The 18,545-nt window shown below is 36.7% G+C and overlaps 1 protein-coding gene across 1 annotated transcript in view; it reads right to left on the reverse strand.

The window, feature by feature from the left end:
* The window catches only part of LOC100371107 (armadillo repeat-containing protein 8-like), a 30,081-nt gene that overhangs the window by 1,699 nt on the left and 9,837 nt on the right, over positions 1–18,545 (reverse strand). Inside the window, exons 7-19 of the mRNA XM_002734949.3 lie at positions 13,123–13,203; positions 12,126–12,201; positions 10,145–10,235; positions 8,841–8,901; positions 7,991–8,197; positions 7,566–7,661; positions 6,239–6,403; positions 4,647–4,733; positions 4,448–4,540; positions 3,192–3,341; positions 2,376–2,471; positions 2,169–2,264; positions 1,797–1,963 (exon numbers count right to left, since the gene is read on the reverse strand). Coding sequence (XP_002734995.2) covers positions 1,797–1,963; positions 2,169–2,264; positions 2,376–2,471; positions 3,192–3,341; positions 4,448–4,540; positions 4,647–4,733; positions 6,239–6,403; positions 7,566–7,661; positions 7,991–8,197; positions 8,841–8,901; positions 10,145–10,235; positions 12,126–12,201; positions 13,123–13,203 — 1,466 coding nt within the window. The remainder of the gene's footprint in view (positions 1–1,796; positions 1,964–2,168; positions 2,265–2,375; positions 2,472–3,191; positions 3,342–4,447; positions 4,541–4,646; positions 4,734–6,238; positions 6,404–7,565; positions 7,662–7,990; positions 8,198–8,840; positions 8,902–10,144; positions 10,236–12,125; positions 12,202–13,122; positions 13,204–18,545) is intronic.

Raw genomic sequence — 18,545 nt, forward strand, 5'->3', positions numbered from 1 at the left:
TATTATGTTTAATGTATGTACCAAATTTGAACAAAATCCGTCCATGCATAACTGAGATCCGGGTCCGGAATGGTGAAAATGTGCGATTTCAATGCATTTTCGGCCTTAAAGCGGCCGCCATTTGGCTATCGTTAATGAGATCATGAAATAAATGCACATACATATTTGTGACATGATGTACCTTGTGTGTGTGAAGTTTGAACTCGATCAATCCAGACATGTCTCAGATACGGATCCAGAACTGAATTCTTTAAAACAAAATGGCCACCAGTCGGCCATTTCAAGCCCGATCCAAAAAAAAAATGACGTGCATCAAGGTCCTATTATGTTTAATGTATGTATCAAATTTGAACAAAATCCGTCCATGCATAACTGAGATCCGGGTCCGGAATGGTGAAAATGTGCGATTTTGATGCATTTTCGGCCTTAAAATGGCCGCTATTCGGCTATCGTTAATCGGATCATGAAAAAAATGCATGTGCATATGTCCCATATAATGTGTGATGTATGAGTGAAGTTTGAACTTAATCGGTCCATGCATGTTCGAGATACAGGTGATCACGGACGGACGGACGCACACAGGGCAAAACATAAGTCCCCGTTTTCGGACTACGTCCGAACGGGGACTAAAAATATGCAAGTAAAATTATGTTATTACAGCAGTGGTTTTGTTTGACGCGGCTAACTTTTCACCACAAGTTCCCTCTTTGTATCATAAATTAAAAAAATTGGGATTAAAATAGTAAAATGTTTTGAGTAAAAACAGAAAATTTACACAAATTTTCATTCCCAGGAATATTGAAGAATATAAGAAACAAGCGACCCTGTAATTGACTAGGGCAGAGGACAGCAATAATCATATTATTCGGGTATCTTCAAAATGTAACATGTGATCTGGAGAGGACATTGACCTGGGGTCTTGAGATGGAGGGGTGACCTCCTGACACATGCAATCAACATGTGATCTTGAAATGATCCGGCCTTGGAGATTGTGGGGAGGTGTTTTAGTTCCTCCCAGTCTCACTGTTCAGTATCACCAATATAAAAGCAGCAAAAGTGAAAACATTGAATTGACCTGTACTTGGGCATTTCTAAAAAAACACCAAATAAACAAACTTGAGAGGACCGGTCCATGTGTCTACATTATGTCATGAAATGAAATGAACAAATCTGACAGAACTATCCCAGGTAGGTGTGGTATGAATAGCAAAGGAAATCCAGTTGACGGTTTTGGAGAAGTCGTTTGAATGAAAAAAAGTTTATGTACAACGGACACACGAGAAGACAGTGCAGAATAATTTGGGCGAGAAAGTCTTCTTTTTTTTTTTAAATGTTTTTGTGCCAGGCGACAGTTCTGGACATTGAATGTCACTGTCTGAATGTCTCTCCTGACTTTTTTTTGTAAGTGATAGTGCTGACACACAGTGCATTTTACCACAGAAATCATTAATGTTTGGGACTACATGACAGGACCGTGTGACCATATCTCTATCAAATGGCAATTTTAATGCGCTATCCTGATGTCAACCAGGCTCGGTCGAACACAAGCACCTGCAGACCTCAAACAAGGTTCCCCCAAAGTCGCATTCGTTAGTGACAACCACTATGTTACCAGTGACCGGTAAGAGAAAGTCTGGTGGTGAAAAGCTTAAGCTAGTAGCAGGGAATGCAAGAAATGTATTTTCATCAATTTCACAAAACAGAAAATTGCAATGAAAACTCCACAGGGAAACCAGTGATGTTAAATGTTTTATTTGAAAATTTATCAACTATAGTTATGACAGAGTTAGACTTACTTATCAAAAAGTACTGTGTCACTTGAACTCAGTAGTTGTTGTAACAGTTTTTGTACTCCCATATCTCGTAATTTAGCTTGTCTCTCTAAAGCTCCTTCCTCTTCATTCCACACTAGGTTAGAAACACAGTATGTCGCTGCTATCTGCAGTTTAACATTGGCATGGATCTAAAAAACAAACATTGGGTTAGAAACTATAAGAAATCTAAATGTCAGTCAAAAAATCATTTTGTGAAATTATTTGACATATCATTTCTTAAAAAATTGATCGACAAAGATCCAAAAAATTACACATACTGTTTTAATCATAGACTATTATTGTCACTGAGTTATAGTATGCACACATAACAAAAACCGTTGCTGGAACACTCACCATGTAATTTGTAATTTTCTTGAGCACATCGTCGTTTGACATGATGAATTCCTTTGCACTGCAACCATCAGCAATATTAGCAACTATACACAGTGTCTGTAAAGACATCATTTGACATGATAAATGCATTGCTAGTACCATCACTACCCATGTCTTTTTCTCATTTGCACCAATTGTTGCTATGATAACTATTCTAATGCTCCTTACCTGTTCTTTGACTTCAACTGAGTGCTCACCTTCTAAAATGAGCACAACAGCCTGCATAATCTGTGTTCCATGTAAGCACATTATGTGGTCAATATGCTGCCATAAGAAAACAAATTTAAACAAAAGTCTGTAATATGTCTAAGTTGTAAATGCACACTGAATAACAATGAATATATCACATTCTTATAATTAATAGTTTATTGGAATACTGTAAATTTCATAAAGGCATGAATACTTGTTATGAAAAATATTTAGAATTAAACGTTTACCCTGGAAGACCCTCACGCTTCATTCAAATCTAAAGAACAACCTTTGATTGATTGGTAATGTCTGTTACTAACGAGTCTTTGCAGGTTTCCTTCAAAAAACCACATTCACGCCATTATGGAATTCATTGTTTAGCAATAAAAAATTGAACAACATGTATGTTATTAAAACAAAAATAGTTTAGATGATGGATGTTAATAAAAACAAATGAAAAAATAAATATATCTGAATAATTAAAATATTTAATAAAATGTCATATGCTCTTATTTCATTTCTGGATGGGTGCGACAATAAAATATGTTTTGTTGCTAACTGACTACTCATTAGTGGTTTGGATAAATAATAAATATTTATTGGTAAAGTTTCAAACCTGAGATATGTGAGGTCTTTACAATCTCCATATCAATATTTAGTGTTACAAATATTTAGTTACAAAGTGTAAAATGAACCATCGTGAATTCACTCATTTTTTAAAAATCCCCCTGTAAGAACACATATGAGCTACACCACAGGCTTACCCAGTTATGATGATGTTTGCAGTGTACTTACCGACTTTGTTGAGAGTAGATTCCTTAACAAGCCCAGTGTTTTCATCAACACATCAACGTTGGAATCAGACAGCAATTGAAAGATCTGCTCAGTTCCAAGGTTTGCTAAAATACTAGTTTTGATTTTCTGATCTGTCTGGAAGGACATGTTCTATGGATAAACAATAAACCATTATCTTCTTTTTATCTTACACACGAGTAAAAATGTTTGAAAACTGATTACACCAACATACATTTACTATCCCGGTGCAGAATACTGTAAAATGACTAATTTTCACTGGGTTTAAATTTCGCTGATTTACCATTTCAGGCATATTCAGTGGGTTTTAAATTCACGGTTTTATCATTTAGATAATGTGTTCTATGCTAAATTTTACATATTCACTGGGTTTTAATTTAGCGCATTTTCCAGTCAGCGAAATAAGCAAAATTAAAACACAGTGAATAATTAACCCCTTTACAGTATTATAGAAGTTAAGACTCAAATTATCTGAATTTATCAATCTCCCAGTCACATCGCACAAAACTCTTACAGAAGTTCAGTCAAATGTATGTTCTGGCATTGTTCTTGATTCTGTCACATCTCATACAATACCGGTACATTAAAAGCGGGAGAGTCATCACCTGCACATGCAGCAGACAGTCACAGTGTGTTGTTGATTACAAACAAATTTCTACCCATGAACCTAGTATAGATTTTTAGAGTGCATAGTCATTGTCTCTTGGAACTCAGATGACGACCCCTTCGCTTTAATAATAACATCATATTTATCACCAGAATTAAAATCTCAGATCAATCAAAAACAAATTAAGTTTCAGGTCAGTGCACCACTTCAAAAAGTGTGTGTCAATCTTTTTTTGGTCCCCTATTTTGACACTGCACAGCACCCACTGCTGACGAAATGATGCAACCTGCAAAATTTGAAAACTGATTTTTTGTTCATATTGCACGTTAAAAATGTGCACATCCTTTTTTTTAGAAGATTTTTTGGCAGTAGTTTAGATAAAAGCACAAATTTAATGACAATTTTAATAAACTGTAAATTGAATGTGACATAAAAAATGTTGTACATTTAAAATAAGACACATTCAAACACAGGGTTTTCTTAGACGACTGAATTCTATTGTTTATACTATAAGATGTACAAGTATTTATTTTTACAGTATTCAAAACTCATCCAGTACTAAATTATACTATAACCAATTTAGATCCACGTTTGCTTAGTTGACACAATGTGATGTTCCTCTGATACTTACCATCAAAGCCCATATTGCATTTAGTCGTAACGCTGGATCCTCCCTGCGAGCTAAGTCACACAGTAATTCCACAGCTCCTGACTCTAAGATTGGCTAAAAACAAAATCATGTATCAATAAATTAAAGTACCTGTACCTGTGTGAAAGTCATCATGTCATTTTAATATGTATACTGCGAGACATCATAGAACATTAATTACCTCCTTACTGGGTGAGAATTCTAACAATAAATTACAAAGCGTAGATGATGCTACTGTTAATATTTCATCTGATGCATTCTGTAAAAGCTGCAGGAAAACCATAATATTTTATATTCAAAGTAACTGTCATTTAGGAACAACAAAAGTTAATTAACCTTTTCACCACCAGTTCCCTGTTTTCATCATAAATTCACAAAATAGTCCCATTTATAGTCTGCATTTTCTTTCAGAATATTGGGACAAAAATAGCCAATTTTTTTTGAGTGAAAACTGAAAATTGACTAAAATTTTTAGTCTTTATTTTTCAGAAAAATTGAAGAATATAAGAAAAAATTGCTGAAAAATTTGGGTGAGAAAGTCTGGTGAAGAAAAGATTAAGGAGGTTTGAGGCAAATAATAAATTATGCTATGTTCATTATACTTTCTCATACCATCAGCAAAATTTGTTCAAGATACAAGAGTCTGAAATGCTATCCAGTCTGAAATTCTCATATTGTAGCAATAAAAATGGCCCTGTGTGACGCATTTTGTGTAATTTGATATTTATAGACGTGTGTATTATTTGTATGCCAATAGACGCTCACGAGAGGGCGTTAATAATGATCGAATTTACTGGAGCTCAAGGAGTCTTTGTCCACTATAAATGTGGGTCACAGGTCAATTTCAATTAGTCGTCTATTATCACCGAGTCATTCTGGACACATGGCTAGTCACCAACACCTTGCCACGTGGAGGTATGCAGTCGCTTCGTTACGAGTTCCCAAAGACAGATCGTTTCACATCAAGCCAAATTGAAGACTGTGTACAGTTTCACTATGTCATTCCACAGACGTTTGTAAGAACTGCATCATCTCTCTCTCTCTCTCAGCAAGATTTATAAGAACTCCCTGCCGTCCAGCAATCACGTCGCAATCGTTCAAGCCAAAGCCAGCCGAAGATTAGGCCATGTGTTGTTTGCGTCGAAAAGATTGACTTTTGAAACTAGGTATTTTAGTGTCCATAGCATTTTGTGACTCCAGGCGACCGTAAATGTATTTTCCTTGCGTTGTCTAATTTTGTGTGTCTTACCACACTGTTATTGTATTATGCTGAATTTATTGTTCATTTGAGTTCATGTCAGTTGATACCTCGTGAGCGCACTATATTTATTTACACGAATACAATAATAGAATTTGACAATATCCTGTGTTCGTGTCGTTTCTTGTTGCGAACCCCTTGTTTGGGTTTGGGTCAACGGAAAGATTCCAGTCTGTCCGTCATCCGACTTTAGATTCAAACTCGGCCGTAAAACCCTGTCGCGTGATTCGGTGCACATCATGTAGCAATATTTTGTTATGTAAATGATATGCCCCGTGGTAATGTTTTTATATCAAGTTAAAGGGGAACCTGCCAAACCCAGGGATTGCACCAAAGAATCATGAGACACTATTGTGTTATTGTTTACATTGTTAATTTATCTTTTGTTATGCATTGTAATTTTAATCCAGAAAGCAAATCTGTTGCAAGATTAGGCTTAAATGGAGATTCCTCTTTAAGGCTACAGTATTTTATTAGATCTAAAGATGATTCTCTGCTCATAATGGTGATATTACCTTCATAAGTGGCTTCCATACAGCATGGTCCTGAAAACTGGTTCTTAACTGCTGGACAGATCTTGAGAGACTATGTAGACATCTAACTGCAGCTATTCGTACTTTTATAGCCGAGTCCGACAGACCTGTTACTATATGGTCCATTAAATTCTCAGTCTCAATTATCTGTGGAAAATACAAATTGCAGTCCTTAAAAATCTTCATCTTTTCAGAAATGTCATATTTTTAATGTTTTACAGCTACCATATATTCGCTTTATTAGTAGCACAGGTGAATTACAGAGGTATTTATCTGGTCAAAGTATCGTTTGTTGTATTCCAATGTTAGCTTCTTCTACTGAAGATGCACTTCAGATAGAAGTAAATATGATAATTCTCTTACTATTTTCATCTGAAATAAGTGATTGCACATTAGGAGTTCATTCAATTACACAAACCTACAGCGTTTCTGTTTATTGACATTCTAGCCAAGTCTCTAGCAGTAATTCATTGCACCATCAATGATTAAGAAAGGATGTACTCAGGGCTATTAATTTGGTGAATGAATATCAAGAAATATTCAACTAAAGATTCCCTGTAACTGGCGATTTGAAAGTTAAAGTCAGAACTAATTTTTGAACAGAAAGTCATTCTTTATGACAAAGTCCTAATCCCGTTTTTGTGAATGTCAATTATGAACAATAAAAGATGTAAATAGATTGGACAGGTATTTAAGCATGTTAAAAATATTGTGTTACTTTAAATGTCACTTTAGCCAAGTTAAAGGTATAAAGTCCCAGCAACACTTCCTAGCAATAAGATCATTCTCATATCATACAAACCAAATTGCATAATCCATACATAAACCAGTTGGACATTTTGAATCAAATTACATATTTGGTCAAAGTTTGTCCAAGAAATAATTCAGAGACACAAGAAAATAAATCCAACATAGCCACCAGACAGTAATTCTGAATCTCAAAACAATGATATATGACAGTAATTCATCATGTATGATGTTCATATCAAATTTGAATGAAATCAGTGAAGTCATGCCTGAGAAACAATTGAGACCCTAAATTATTGATTTTCTAGGATTAAAATGGCTATCACTTGTTCAAAGAAACAAAAAAAATGAATATGCATATGTTCCTCATAACTTGCCTTTGTACCAATTTAAAAAAAAAAAAAAATCGGTCCAGGTATCTCTGATAAATGATATTGAACATTTATTAAAGGAAACAACCTAAAACATAATTCCTCATTTGCAACTATTTGCAATATATATTAGAATCAATATAATACACGAAAACAATTTGAATAATACCCATGGTTATAAATATACTCACTCTTTTTCTGATGTCCTCATCATTAGCACCAAGTGATGCATATGCTCTAAATGCAGCTTGTTTTAATTCACTGGAATACTGCATATCTTGGTTAAGCTGGAAGGAAGAATGAATGAATGAATGAATGAATGAATTAAATTTATTCCATCAGAAACATTAGATAAATATATATATTGAAAAGTAAATAGTTATTTTAAACTATAGGAGAAAATATGTACATACAAGATAGCGAAAACAATTAGCTTAATAGATGAATAAATGAATGAATCAAAAGATAAATGAACGATTGAACAAACGAGCAAACAAACAAATAAACTAATGGGCGAACAAACAAATGAACAAACAAACGAATGAATGAATGATGGTTCTAGGGAATGAGAAGTGCCCACTCCTACAGTAAGACTGAACAGCAGAGACATACACACCTTGTTCAAATCACCTGTGTTATTAGTGATTCCTGGGGGCGGCCAGCGGAAATAATCTGCCAGTGTCTTTACAAGATGATCAGATACACTTGCAATACGTTGTAACTCCACATCAGTCTCTATCAAATATGCTAATGTCTCTGCTCCTTCAACTCGTTCCTGGAACTTCTTTCCATTTTTGCACATTCTGACCAATGTGGGCAATGCCTAGATATACAATATGAATAAACAGTGTTAAGAAATTAAATGTCTTGCAGTACGCTGTATAGGCAGTTTTGTTTTGATCATCTCTAGATGTTGATTTGGTATACCAAGGTTACTTGTTACGTAATAGCGCAGGGAGTAGCAGCTAGCACATTGCCACATCTCAGAAAGCATTCTTAGTTTATTTTGAATGAGTTTATTATAGTTGCTAGACTGCACTGACATCCAGCATATATTATGTTTTTATGTACTTTGGGTTTGTTCATTGATACATCTCTATATTCTACAGATGAAACCCACCATCCTACACTCAAATGAACTTAGCAGGTAACATGTGGCAGTTTTCAATGGGTTAAACCCCACATATTACAGTTTGGTTGTATGATCTGTTTTTTTCTGCAGGATAGTTTTGTTGGTTCATATTTTAAATACCACGAATTGTTTGTATACTTTCTTTGGGGTGGACTATTAAATTATTATTTGTGGCTGAGTGATTAAGACACTCTAAATATCTATGTGCCTTACATGACATTCTTGTGTAAATGGTGTGAAAGTGGAGTAGAGTCAAAATGTCAGAATTGACAACGTTAGGGAGCCTGACTAATCATGACAATCTATTTTATTCTATTCTACCGTAACATATTACCTTGGTAACTATAATTGAATTCTGTGACTGAATGGCTCCAGCTCGACACAAGTAAGCAAGACTACAAACAAAACAGAAGTTAAATTAGTAACTATGGTTTACAACATAGTATTATAATTAACTACATGTTGTATCCCAAACAAGACTGATCTGACCACTCAATTGACTAATAGGTGTATGCCTAAACAAAATGGCTGCCAGGTAGCCATTTTGAACCAAATAAAAGAAACAAAAAGATATGCTTCAATTTATGCACCAAAATCTGTCGATTCATGACCAAGATCCAGTTCCAGAATTTCTAAAATGCTTGATTTTGATACATTTGTGCAGCACACACGAATGTCACTCTATTAAGTACCTATTCTCAGACAGCGTCTGAACAGTGACTAAAAAAAGTTTAGTGCCTCATACATTTTGGGAAAATTTTGTGTGATGTGAGCTTTCAGTAGTATAAGTGAATTTTGAGATATCATTGGCATAGACATACATATACATGTACATAGCCAGCTGCCAAGGAGCATGATTCAACCATACTTGCTTAATTAAGTAAATATGATTACTGTAGATGCGTGAATGAAAGGAACACCTAATTACCAACATCGTCAGCAAACTTGCAAATGAATCGTCTTTCATTTACACGTCCATGGTAATTGTCATAGATTGGTAAAGTTCTAACAGTGGTCAGATCACATTCATAATTTGTCATGCCCAGGATATGGCTGGGGACACCACAGTCAGATAATATTCAAACTTATTCAAAATTTCAATCATGATAGGCATGTTTGAATCAGTAGCATTATGAATTTTCCTGCAACTAAAATCTAGGCTAAACATAGTTAGATTTCATTGCCAGGTTATATAAACCAGATTTTGTCTGTTACCATTTTGTTTCAGTTTACTCTACCCTTTTGTTTGGACTTGTATTATATATTATTTATAAGTTGCAATGTTCAAAACTAAAGGAACACTTAGGTCCAAAGCCTAGAACTTTACAGAAGGGCTGATAAGTATAAGTGCATGACGGCACTGCAAGCCTGTTCTTTGAGTTTTCATTATTGTAAAATTATGAAAGCTAAAACTGCTCAATATGACAAACATTTATAGTGACAAATTTTTCTGTGGATCATCAAACCTACACATTACCTCAGAGTGCATTTTTTATTTTGTCTTCATATACATGTATTTTGCTTTAAGACCAACTACATTTAAGCGAGACCAGCAACTTTTCAACTTGTAAGCCCTGTAGACCATCGACCTTTTGACATTAGTGGCAAACACTTATAATAAGCGCACATGTAACTTACCATTTAGCGGCAGTGAGTTGCTTCATTTCATTCTGTTCTCTACCACATTGTTTTACCAACAACTGAGGAATAGTCTCACTGTTATAACTAGCTGTAAATAAACAATAAAACAAGTAATTGAGAAATATATCTTATTTTCTAAGTTTGAATATGAACCGTTACAGAATTTCAGAGATATGGCTCCAAAACTGCATTCCCTAAAACAAAACAACCACCAATCGTTTGAGTCTGATCTGACAAAACAACATACTGTAGACTACTTTATTTTCTCTTGGAATTTATTTTCGCTGGAGGGATGATTCCATGAAAATATAATCCAGCGAATATACTTTTTTTCCTATATTTCTAATCAAACTGATCAAAAATCAGTAAAAATAAATTCCATACAAAACGCCCAAAAAGCCTTTTCAGCGAAAATTAATTCCAGCGAAAATAAAGTATTCCACAGTACTGTAAAATACTTTATTTTCACTGCAATTAATTTTCACTGAAAAGACTTTTTAGGTGTTTTGTATGGAATTTATTTTCACTGATTTTTGGCGAGTTGAATGTAAAAGATAGGAAAAAGGTATATTCGCTGGATTTTATTTTCACTGAATCATTACTTCAGCGAAAATATCAAAAATTAATTCCAAGCGAAAATAAAGTATTTTACAGTACATAAATGTCAGATGAAGTTAAATGTACACACCAAGTTTTAACGAATAAATTTGATAAACTTAACATTAAAACAATCGCAATTAGGCCATCTTGAATCGAATAACCAAATGAATAAATATGCACATGTGCGACATGATGTATTATATATATAAAGTTTGAACATGATTGTTAGAGATACAAAATGCATAGCTTTGAAACTGCAGCATTTTGAATTCAATTTGAAAAATAAAATGACTTGCATCCATAATGTCTGATGTTTGTACCAAGGTTGTACAAAATCCGTTCATACACAACTGAGATCTGATTCCAGAATGGCAGGTATGCTTGACTTTATTGAATTTTTAACATTAAAATGGTCAGCCATCTTAAATTGAATTGTTCAATGAATACATGTGCATATGTGTGATAAAAAAAAATCATATGAACACTAATATAGCCACACTCAGTGTGCGAAATGTATAACATGTATATAAACAAGATTGTTTATATAATGAATATATAAAATTTGAACATCATTCGAAGCATGTCAGAGATATGGCTCTAGAACCGCATTCATTGAAACAAAATGGCCACCATTCAGCCATTTTGAATCCAATCTAAAAAACCAAATGATATGCACCAAGGACCAATAATGTCTAGTGTATGTATCAAGTTTCAACCATATTCATTAATAAAAAAATCGAGATCTTGTTCCGGAATGCCAGAAATGATTTTTAGCACTAAAAAATGGCCACCACTTGGCTATTTTAAATCGGATAGTCAAACCAATATATTTGTACATCAATAAAATGATTTATAATGAATAGTTAAAATTTTAACATAATCAGTCAAAGCATGTCAGAGATATGGCACTAGAACCATATTCATTTAAACAAAATGTACATTAAAACAAAATGGTCAGCCATTTTGAATATGATCAAAAAAACAAAATGACGTACCAAGTTTGAACACAATCCATCTGTAAACAGCCGAGACATGCTTGATTATGATTTTTCAGTACAAAAATGGTTACCATTCAACCATCTTGAATCAGATTGTGAAACAAATTGATGTGAATATGTATAATATTATGTGTGATGTAAGTTTGAATGTAATCGGTCCAGGCATGTGAAGAAGGTAGCGAGAGTGATTCATCTGCATAGATCCACAAGAATGCCATCTACTTACTCATCAGGGTACTAAGCTGAACCAGTTTATTGGAAGAGCATACAGGACAGTGTCGTGTCATGGTACAAGTCTCCTGTTATGTCCCATCTTTTACCAAATGTTTAATTTTATATATTATTTATACAGTGTATTACATAATGAAAATTATACATACCAGCTGCTATTGCCATAGCAACTTGTTCATTTTGATAGCACATCATAGCATAGCACTGTAGTGTCGGTAACTGTACCTGGCAACAAAATATTGAAACAACACTAGTTATCACTCACGACATCCTGGTACTAAACATGAGTTATCACTCACGACATCCTGGTACTAAACATGAGTTATCACTCACGACATCCTGGTACTAAACATTAGTTATCACTCATGACATCCTGGTACTAAACATGAGTTATCACTAATGACATCCTGGTAGTAAACATGAGTTATCGCTCATGACATCCTGGTACTAAACATGAGTTATCACTCATGACATCCTGGTAGTAAACATGAGTTATCGCTCATGACATCCTGGTACTAAACACGAGTTATCACTCATGACATCCTGGTACCAAACATGAGTTATCGCTCATGACATCCTGGTACCAAACATGAGTTATCACTCATGACATCCTGGTACCAAACATGAGTTATCGCTCATGACATCCTGGTACCAAACATGAGTTATCACTCATGACATCCTGGTACCAAACATGAGTTATCACTCATGACATCCTGGTACCAAACATGAGTTATCACTCATGACATCCTGGTACTAAACATGAGTTATCACTCATGACATCCTGGTACTAAACATGGGTTATCACTCATGACATCCTGGTACTCAACAAGAGTTATCACTCACAACATCCTGGTACTAAACATGAGTTATCACTCACAACATCCTGGTACTAAACACGAGTTATCACTCACGACATCCTGGTACTAAACATGAGTTATCACTCACGACATCCTGGTACTAAACATGAGTTATCACTCACAACATCCTGGTACTGAACATGAGTTATCACTCACAACATCCTGGTACTAAACATGAGTTATCACTCACAACATCCTGGTACTAAACATGAGTCATCACTCATAACAATCAAATTGTATTATTGCAGTCAAAATGTATCAACTCATGTGAACAGTGTATATGTATTACCTTGGCACAGTTGGAGGTTAACAATGGGGCCAAGGCCTGTATGGCACCATGCCCACTTAGTATATTCTGATGATCTCTATTCTGTAATGAACAAAATATGACAAATACACATTTGACATTATTCTCATACATCTGACACTAAAAACAATAGAAAACAATAGAAAACTTGTCACTAACACCCGTACTAGTGTGGTAGAAAGTTGACACGTTGAATGTCTGCCTTATTTGGAAACTATGTGTCATGTTTACATCACATTCAAACACTCTATTTTGTTCACTTCAGACACAGAAGTACTGCCAACATGTGATGGAATCATGCCACTGAACACTAATGTTCACACAGCAGGAAATGATTTGTTGGCATTTTAGACTGTTATCTTTCATTAAATTATTACTACATGTACAAGCAGGGGAAAGATGTATAATAATAATAATAATAATAATAATAATAATAATAATAATAATAATAATAATAATAATAATTTTATTAACACTTACACATTCCCCGGAGGGATTGGCAATGGTTACAAAAGTTTAAGAAGGAATAAAAGGTTACAAAACAGTAAATAGATAAAAAAAACAAAAAAACAAAAACAATCTAAGCTAATACATTACAGATAATAGCAAGTATAAAATTATGATACTACGATAGATAGAAAACAAAATGCAAAACTCAAACAGTGAAAGAAGGTTGTCACTGGGGTTGCTGTCTTATTTCAAAACACTTCTTTAGGTACCTTGCTACGGGGAGTGTTAGGCCACTGTTGTTTAGCAAGGCTATGAATTGTGTCTTTGGTGACAAATTTCAAAAGTTTTGGATTTTGGTTTTTGCCATTTTGAATAGGACATTTCTTTCGGGGGTATATCTTTTACACGACATCATGAGGTGATACTCATCTTCTACTTCATTTTGATCACACAGGTTGCATAATCTATTAACAAGGGGTATTCCTTTGTGTCTGCCAGTCTCAATTTTCAAGTTATGGTCACTGATGCGGAATTTAGTTAAATTTTCGCGCATCTCAATGTTTTTCAGGGTAACAAGGTATGTTTCGAAAGCAAAATTGTTTTTTAATTCTCTGTATGTTCTTATCTGTATGATAAGGTTATCATGAGAATATCAGTGTACTCGTAATAAACTCATTAATATGCACATGAATTCCGCATATTTAGTAGATCAATCTTTGACACAACACAATAAAACAAAATTAGAATTTTGTGAGATTTCAACCTAAAATAACAATTAATCTGACACAGAATAATAAGAGTTTGTTTAGGATGTCCAGTCTGCATCACTGAGGTGGGGACGTACCCCGACTCAGCTTGTCGGTGAAAACATGTGCGTCTAAGGCTGCGTCTCGTAGCACAGTAGTGGCCCTGGCCAAGAGAGCCAGGTGACACTAGAGGGTGTCGCACGTAGATGTGCAGTGGCCCACCAGTAAAAATGTCGCCTGGTCTAGGAGGCTGGTGCGTTCTGCCTCCAAGGTCTCCAGAGTCCTGGGCACGCACAATAATGCGCTCAAGCAACTCTGCCCTCAGGGCTGGATGGGTCGTCTTCGATTGGCAAGAACGCCCATGGAACGCGGCTGTCCCCCTTTGCCCGGTTTGCCAAATTCGTGGTACCGTGGTCTGGGAAGGAGCCTTGGGATCCGGTTGGGGGGGTTTTGGTCTCATCCCCCGCTATGGGGTCTGATCCCGAAACCACACAGACCGGGTAGTGTTGCCTAATATTTTCCCCACCCGGGGGTCTTAAGCGTTACATCCTTCACGGCTGACCAACACCGCCCATCAACACCGTTTGCGTGCTCTGCGCCCCACTCCGCACTCGGACGGACAGGGAGAGACGTGCCGACCGGGTTGCTTTGGATCCCATCGCCCGTGATCCCATAAGCGTTGAAGCAACCTTAGGTGGTTGCCTTAAGATCAAGGGTGGGGTATTTACATTGAATCACCGGGATCGATGATACTCCGCATCCCCCCAAAAAGCGTGGCTCACCGAGTCATAAGGATGGAAGACTCTGAGGAACCGCCCGGAGTACTGGCTGTATCCGACACGAGTGAACTGCGTCTCCTTTCATTTTAAACATGTGAAAGAGAGCGTGTTCGACTGTGCGTCTCATGACAGGGTCGGTTCCCTCTGGGGACGGTGAGAAGGGAGTCAAAACCCACAGCGGAGACCAGACACAAGGATAAATTCGTTACCACTGTATCATTACCGCGTGACAAACCCTAGCTGGCTGAAAGTAGGGGGGTTCAACGTGTGCCCTGCCCTGAAAGCCCTGCCCCGAGATCGGAGGCTTGGCTGCCAGCATCCAGTTGCCATTCAGTGCCCGAGGCTCCAGAGGAGGCCCGGTGCAATAAGCCTGAGCCTCGATCTCCCCCAAAAATAGTAGGAGAGCCGCGGCTGGGAACGGGGGTTCCCCGGAAGAGACGTGTTTGAATGCAAACAGGCTTTCGTATTTCTTCCCGCTTACCCATCGAGGGGCTGCAGCAGAGACAGCTCACTCCGACTGCGTCTGATCTACCCGGCTTGCCAGGGACGCAATTGTCCCGACAGTCCCTCGACCAAAGCCCTCAACTCAACGAGGAAGGGTCCACAAAAGGAACCCGCAACACGCCCCACAAGAGGGAAGGGTCCACAAAGGGACCCGCAGCGGGCCCCACAGGAGGAAAGTCTCCAGGGGCACAGCCTCGCTGCAGCCGGTAAAATGGGAGTAAACCACCGCCTGAAAAAACAGACTGTGAGGATGCCCTCCGATCAGCGGGGAGAGACCGAGAAAAATATCGGTACCTCCACCAACGGGTCTCCTACTCGACGCCCCGGTACAACCGGTAGCCGAGTGTGAGGACTTTCTACTCATGCCAAACACGCAACTCACTTTAACCAATTTGTTTACTGGATGCGCGACCTTGCTGTGATGCGGTCAGTCTCAGCGATTTTGATGGCTCTGAAAGAAAATCTCATGCCTCAGAACTCCAGTGAAAAAACACACACCTTCACGCGAAAACCCTGAACCCCGCACGCAGCTACGACAAAGTATCTCGAATGCGGGTTCTATGCTGGTAAATTCTGAATATAACCACTGCACAGTCGACTTGAAACGCGAGGAGACCAAAAGGAAAAACGGCAACGAGCCCTGGTGCTGTCAGTACATCCATACATTGCTAAATACATTGCAAATAAAAGACGACATGCATGAGGGAAAAAACGAAATACAGTTGTAAAAGGTGCCGCCGCGAAACCAACAAGTGGCACCGGGTTTTAATTTCTTTGTTGTGAAAAATACTACACACAAAGGGGAATCAAAGAAAGCTTAGAAAGAACTCCCATGTGCTGAGAGTATTGGAGACACATTAAATATAATTTGAAATTACTTAGCTGAAAACTAATTATGCAAATCAGAAAATTAACATGAACAGATTTGATTGTAAAACTAATGAGGTCTGCGCAATGTAACAAAAACTCTATGTACCAAGTTTAATTGAAATGTGATTAGAACCAAAAAATTATGAATTATTATGCTAATTAGGGAAATAATATGAACAGAGTTTTACCCCAAACTAATTAGGTTTGTACATTGTCCTAGAGCATCTTTGTACTAAGTTTCATTAAAATGGAAATTAGTACTTTAGATATCAGTGTGAAAGCTTAAAATTGGTTAATTATGCAAATTGGGTAATTAATATGTACAGATTTTAACCCACAATTATCCAGGTCTGTCTATTGTCCTACAGCATCCATGTATAAACATTCATTGATATGTGATGATTAGTACCAGAGATATCAGTGTGAAAGTTGTAAATTGGTTAATTATGCAAATTAGGTGATTAATATGCACAAATATTTACCAAAAACTAATTGGGTCTCTGCATAATTCTAGATTCATTGAAATGTGATGATTAGTACTTTAGATATCAGTAGAAAAGCTGAAAATTAATTATGCAAATTAGGTAATTAATATGCACAATTATTTACCCTGAAACTAATCAGGTCTCTGCATAGTCCTAAAGGATCTATGTACCAAGTTTCATTGAAATGCGATGATCAGTACTTGAGATACCCGTGGAAAAGCTGAAAATTAACTAATTATGCAAATTAGGTGATTAATATACACAAATATTTATCCGAAACAATCAATCTCTGCATAGTCCTTGAGTATGTAAGTACCAAGTTTCATTGAAATGTAATGCTCACTACTTATATCAAAAGCTGAAAATTAATTAATTATGCAAATTAGGTAATTATATGTACTGATATTACCATAAAAACTATCAGGTCTGTGCAGTGTCATATGACATCTATGTACCAAGTTTCATTGAAATGTGATGATTAGTACTTGAGATATCAGTGGAAAAACCGAAAATTGACTAATCATTATGCAAATTAGGTAATTAGTATCCACGGATTATTACCAAAAACTAATCATAACCTAGCATTAGTTCAGAGCATGTATGTACAAAGTTTCATCAAAATCCAATGAGTGGTTGTTTAGATATCAGTGGAATAGTCATGGAACCGCTAAGAATTAGCTAATTATCATGCAAATTAGGTAATTAACGAGCATGGATTTTTACCAAAACCTAATCAAATCTGCGCATTGGCCCAGAGCATCTATGCACCAAGTTTCATCAAAAACCGATGTATGGTTCTTGAGATAGCAGTGGAACAGTCGGACACACATACACACACACACACACACACACACACACACACACACACACACACACACACACACACACACACACACACACACACACACACACACACACACACACACATACATACATACAGACACACTAACTGCAAAGACTCCCATTTTGTGCTTCGCACATGGGAGTCAAAAACGACACAAGCGTAAATTGACAAGGAAAACTTATCCTACCAACTGCAATGTCGAATGACGTGCAGCGGCAACAACCCAAGCTAGGAACCCGGACAGGAAAAAGGCAGGCGATGCAACAGAGCCACTAAAACTTCATCCCTGCCGATGCGGAGAAAAACGAAGAGTGATTTGTACAGCCGTCTATGGGGCTGCCATATGGCCTCGGTCATGTGGTTCGTGACGTAAGGGAAAGAGAATCTTGGGGTCATGGGGCAGAATCGCTGATTAATGCCTCCAGTTCAAAATAGTCTTTTTGACTGACCGGAGTCTATGGTGGGTAATTGAACGTGGTGAATATGCATGTGCACATGTCCAACAATTTGATGTACATGTATGTGTGAAGTTTAAGCTTGAGCGGACTAGGCATGTCGGATATATAGATCTGGAATTGCATTCTTTCAAATAAAATGACCACCAGCTAGCCATTTAATCTCCATCCAAAAAAATAAAATGATTTGCATCAAGGTTCTATTGTATTAAATGTACATTGTATGTACTAAGTTAAAAACAAAATCTGTTCAAACACGACTGACATCAGGT

Source organism: Saccoglossus kowalevskii, chromosome 22, assembly GCF_978046115.1.
Source record: "Saccoglossus kowalevskii chromosome 22, keSacKowa6.1, whole genome shotgun sequence".
Classification (NCBI taxonomy): Eukaryota; Metazoa; Hemichordata; class Enteropneusta; family Harrimaniidae; genus Saccoglossus; species Saccoglossus kowalevskii.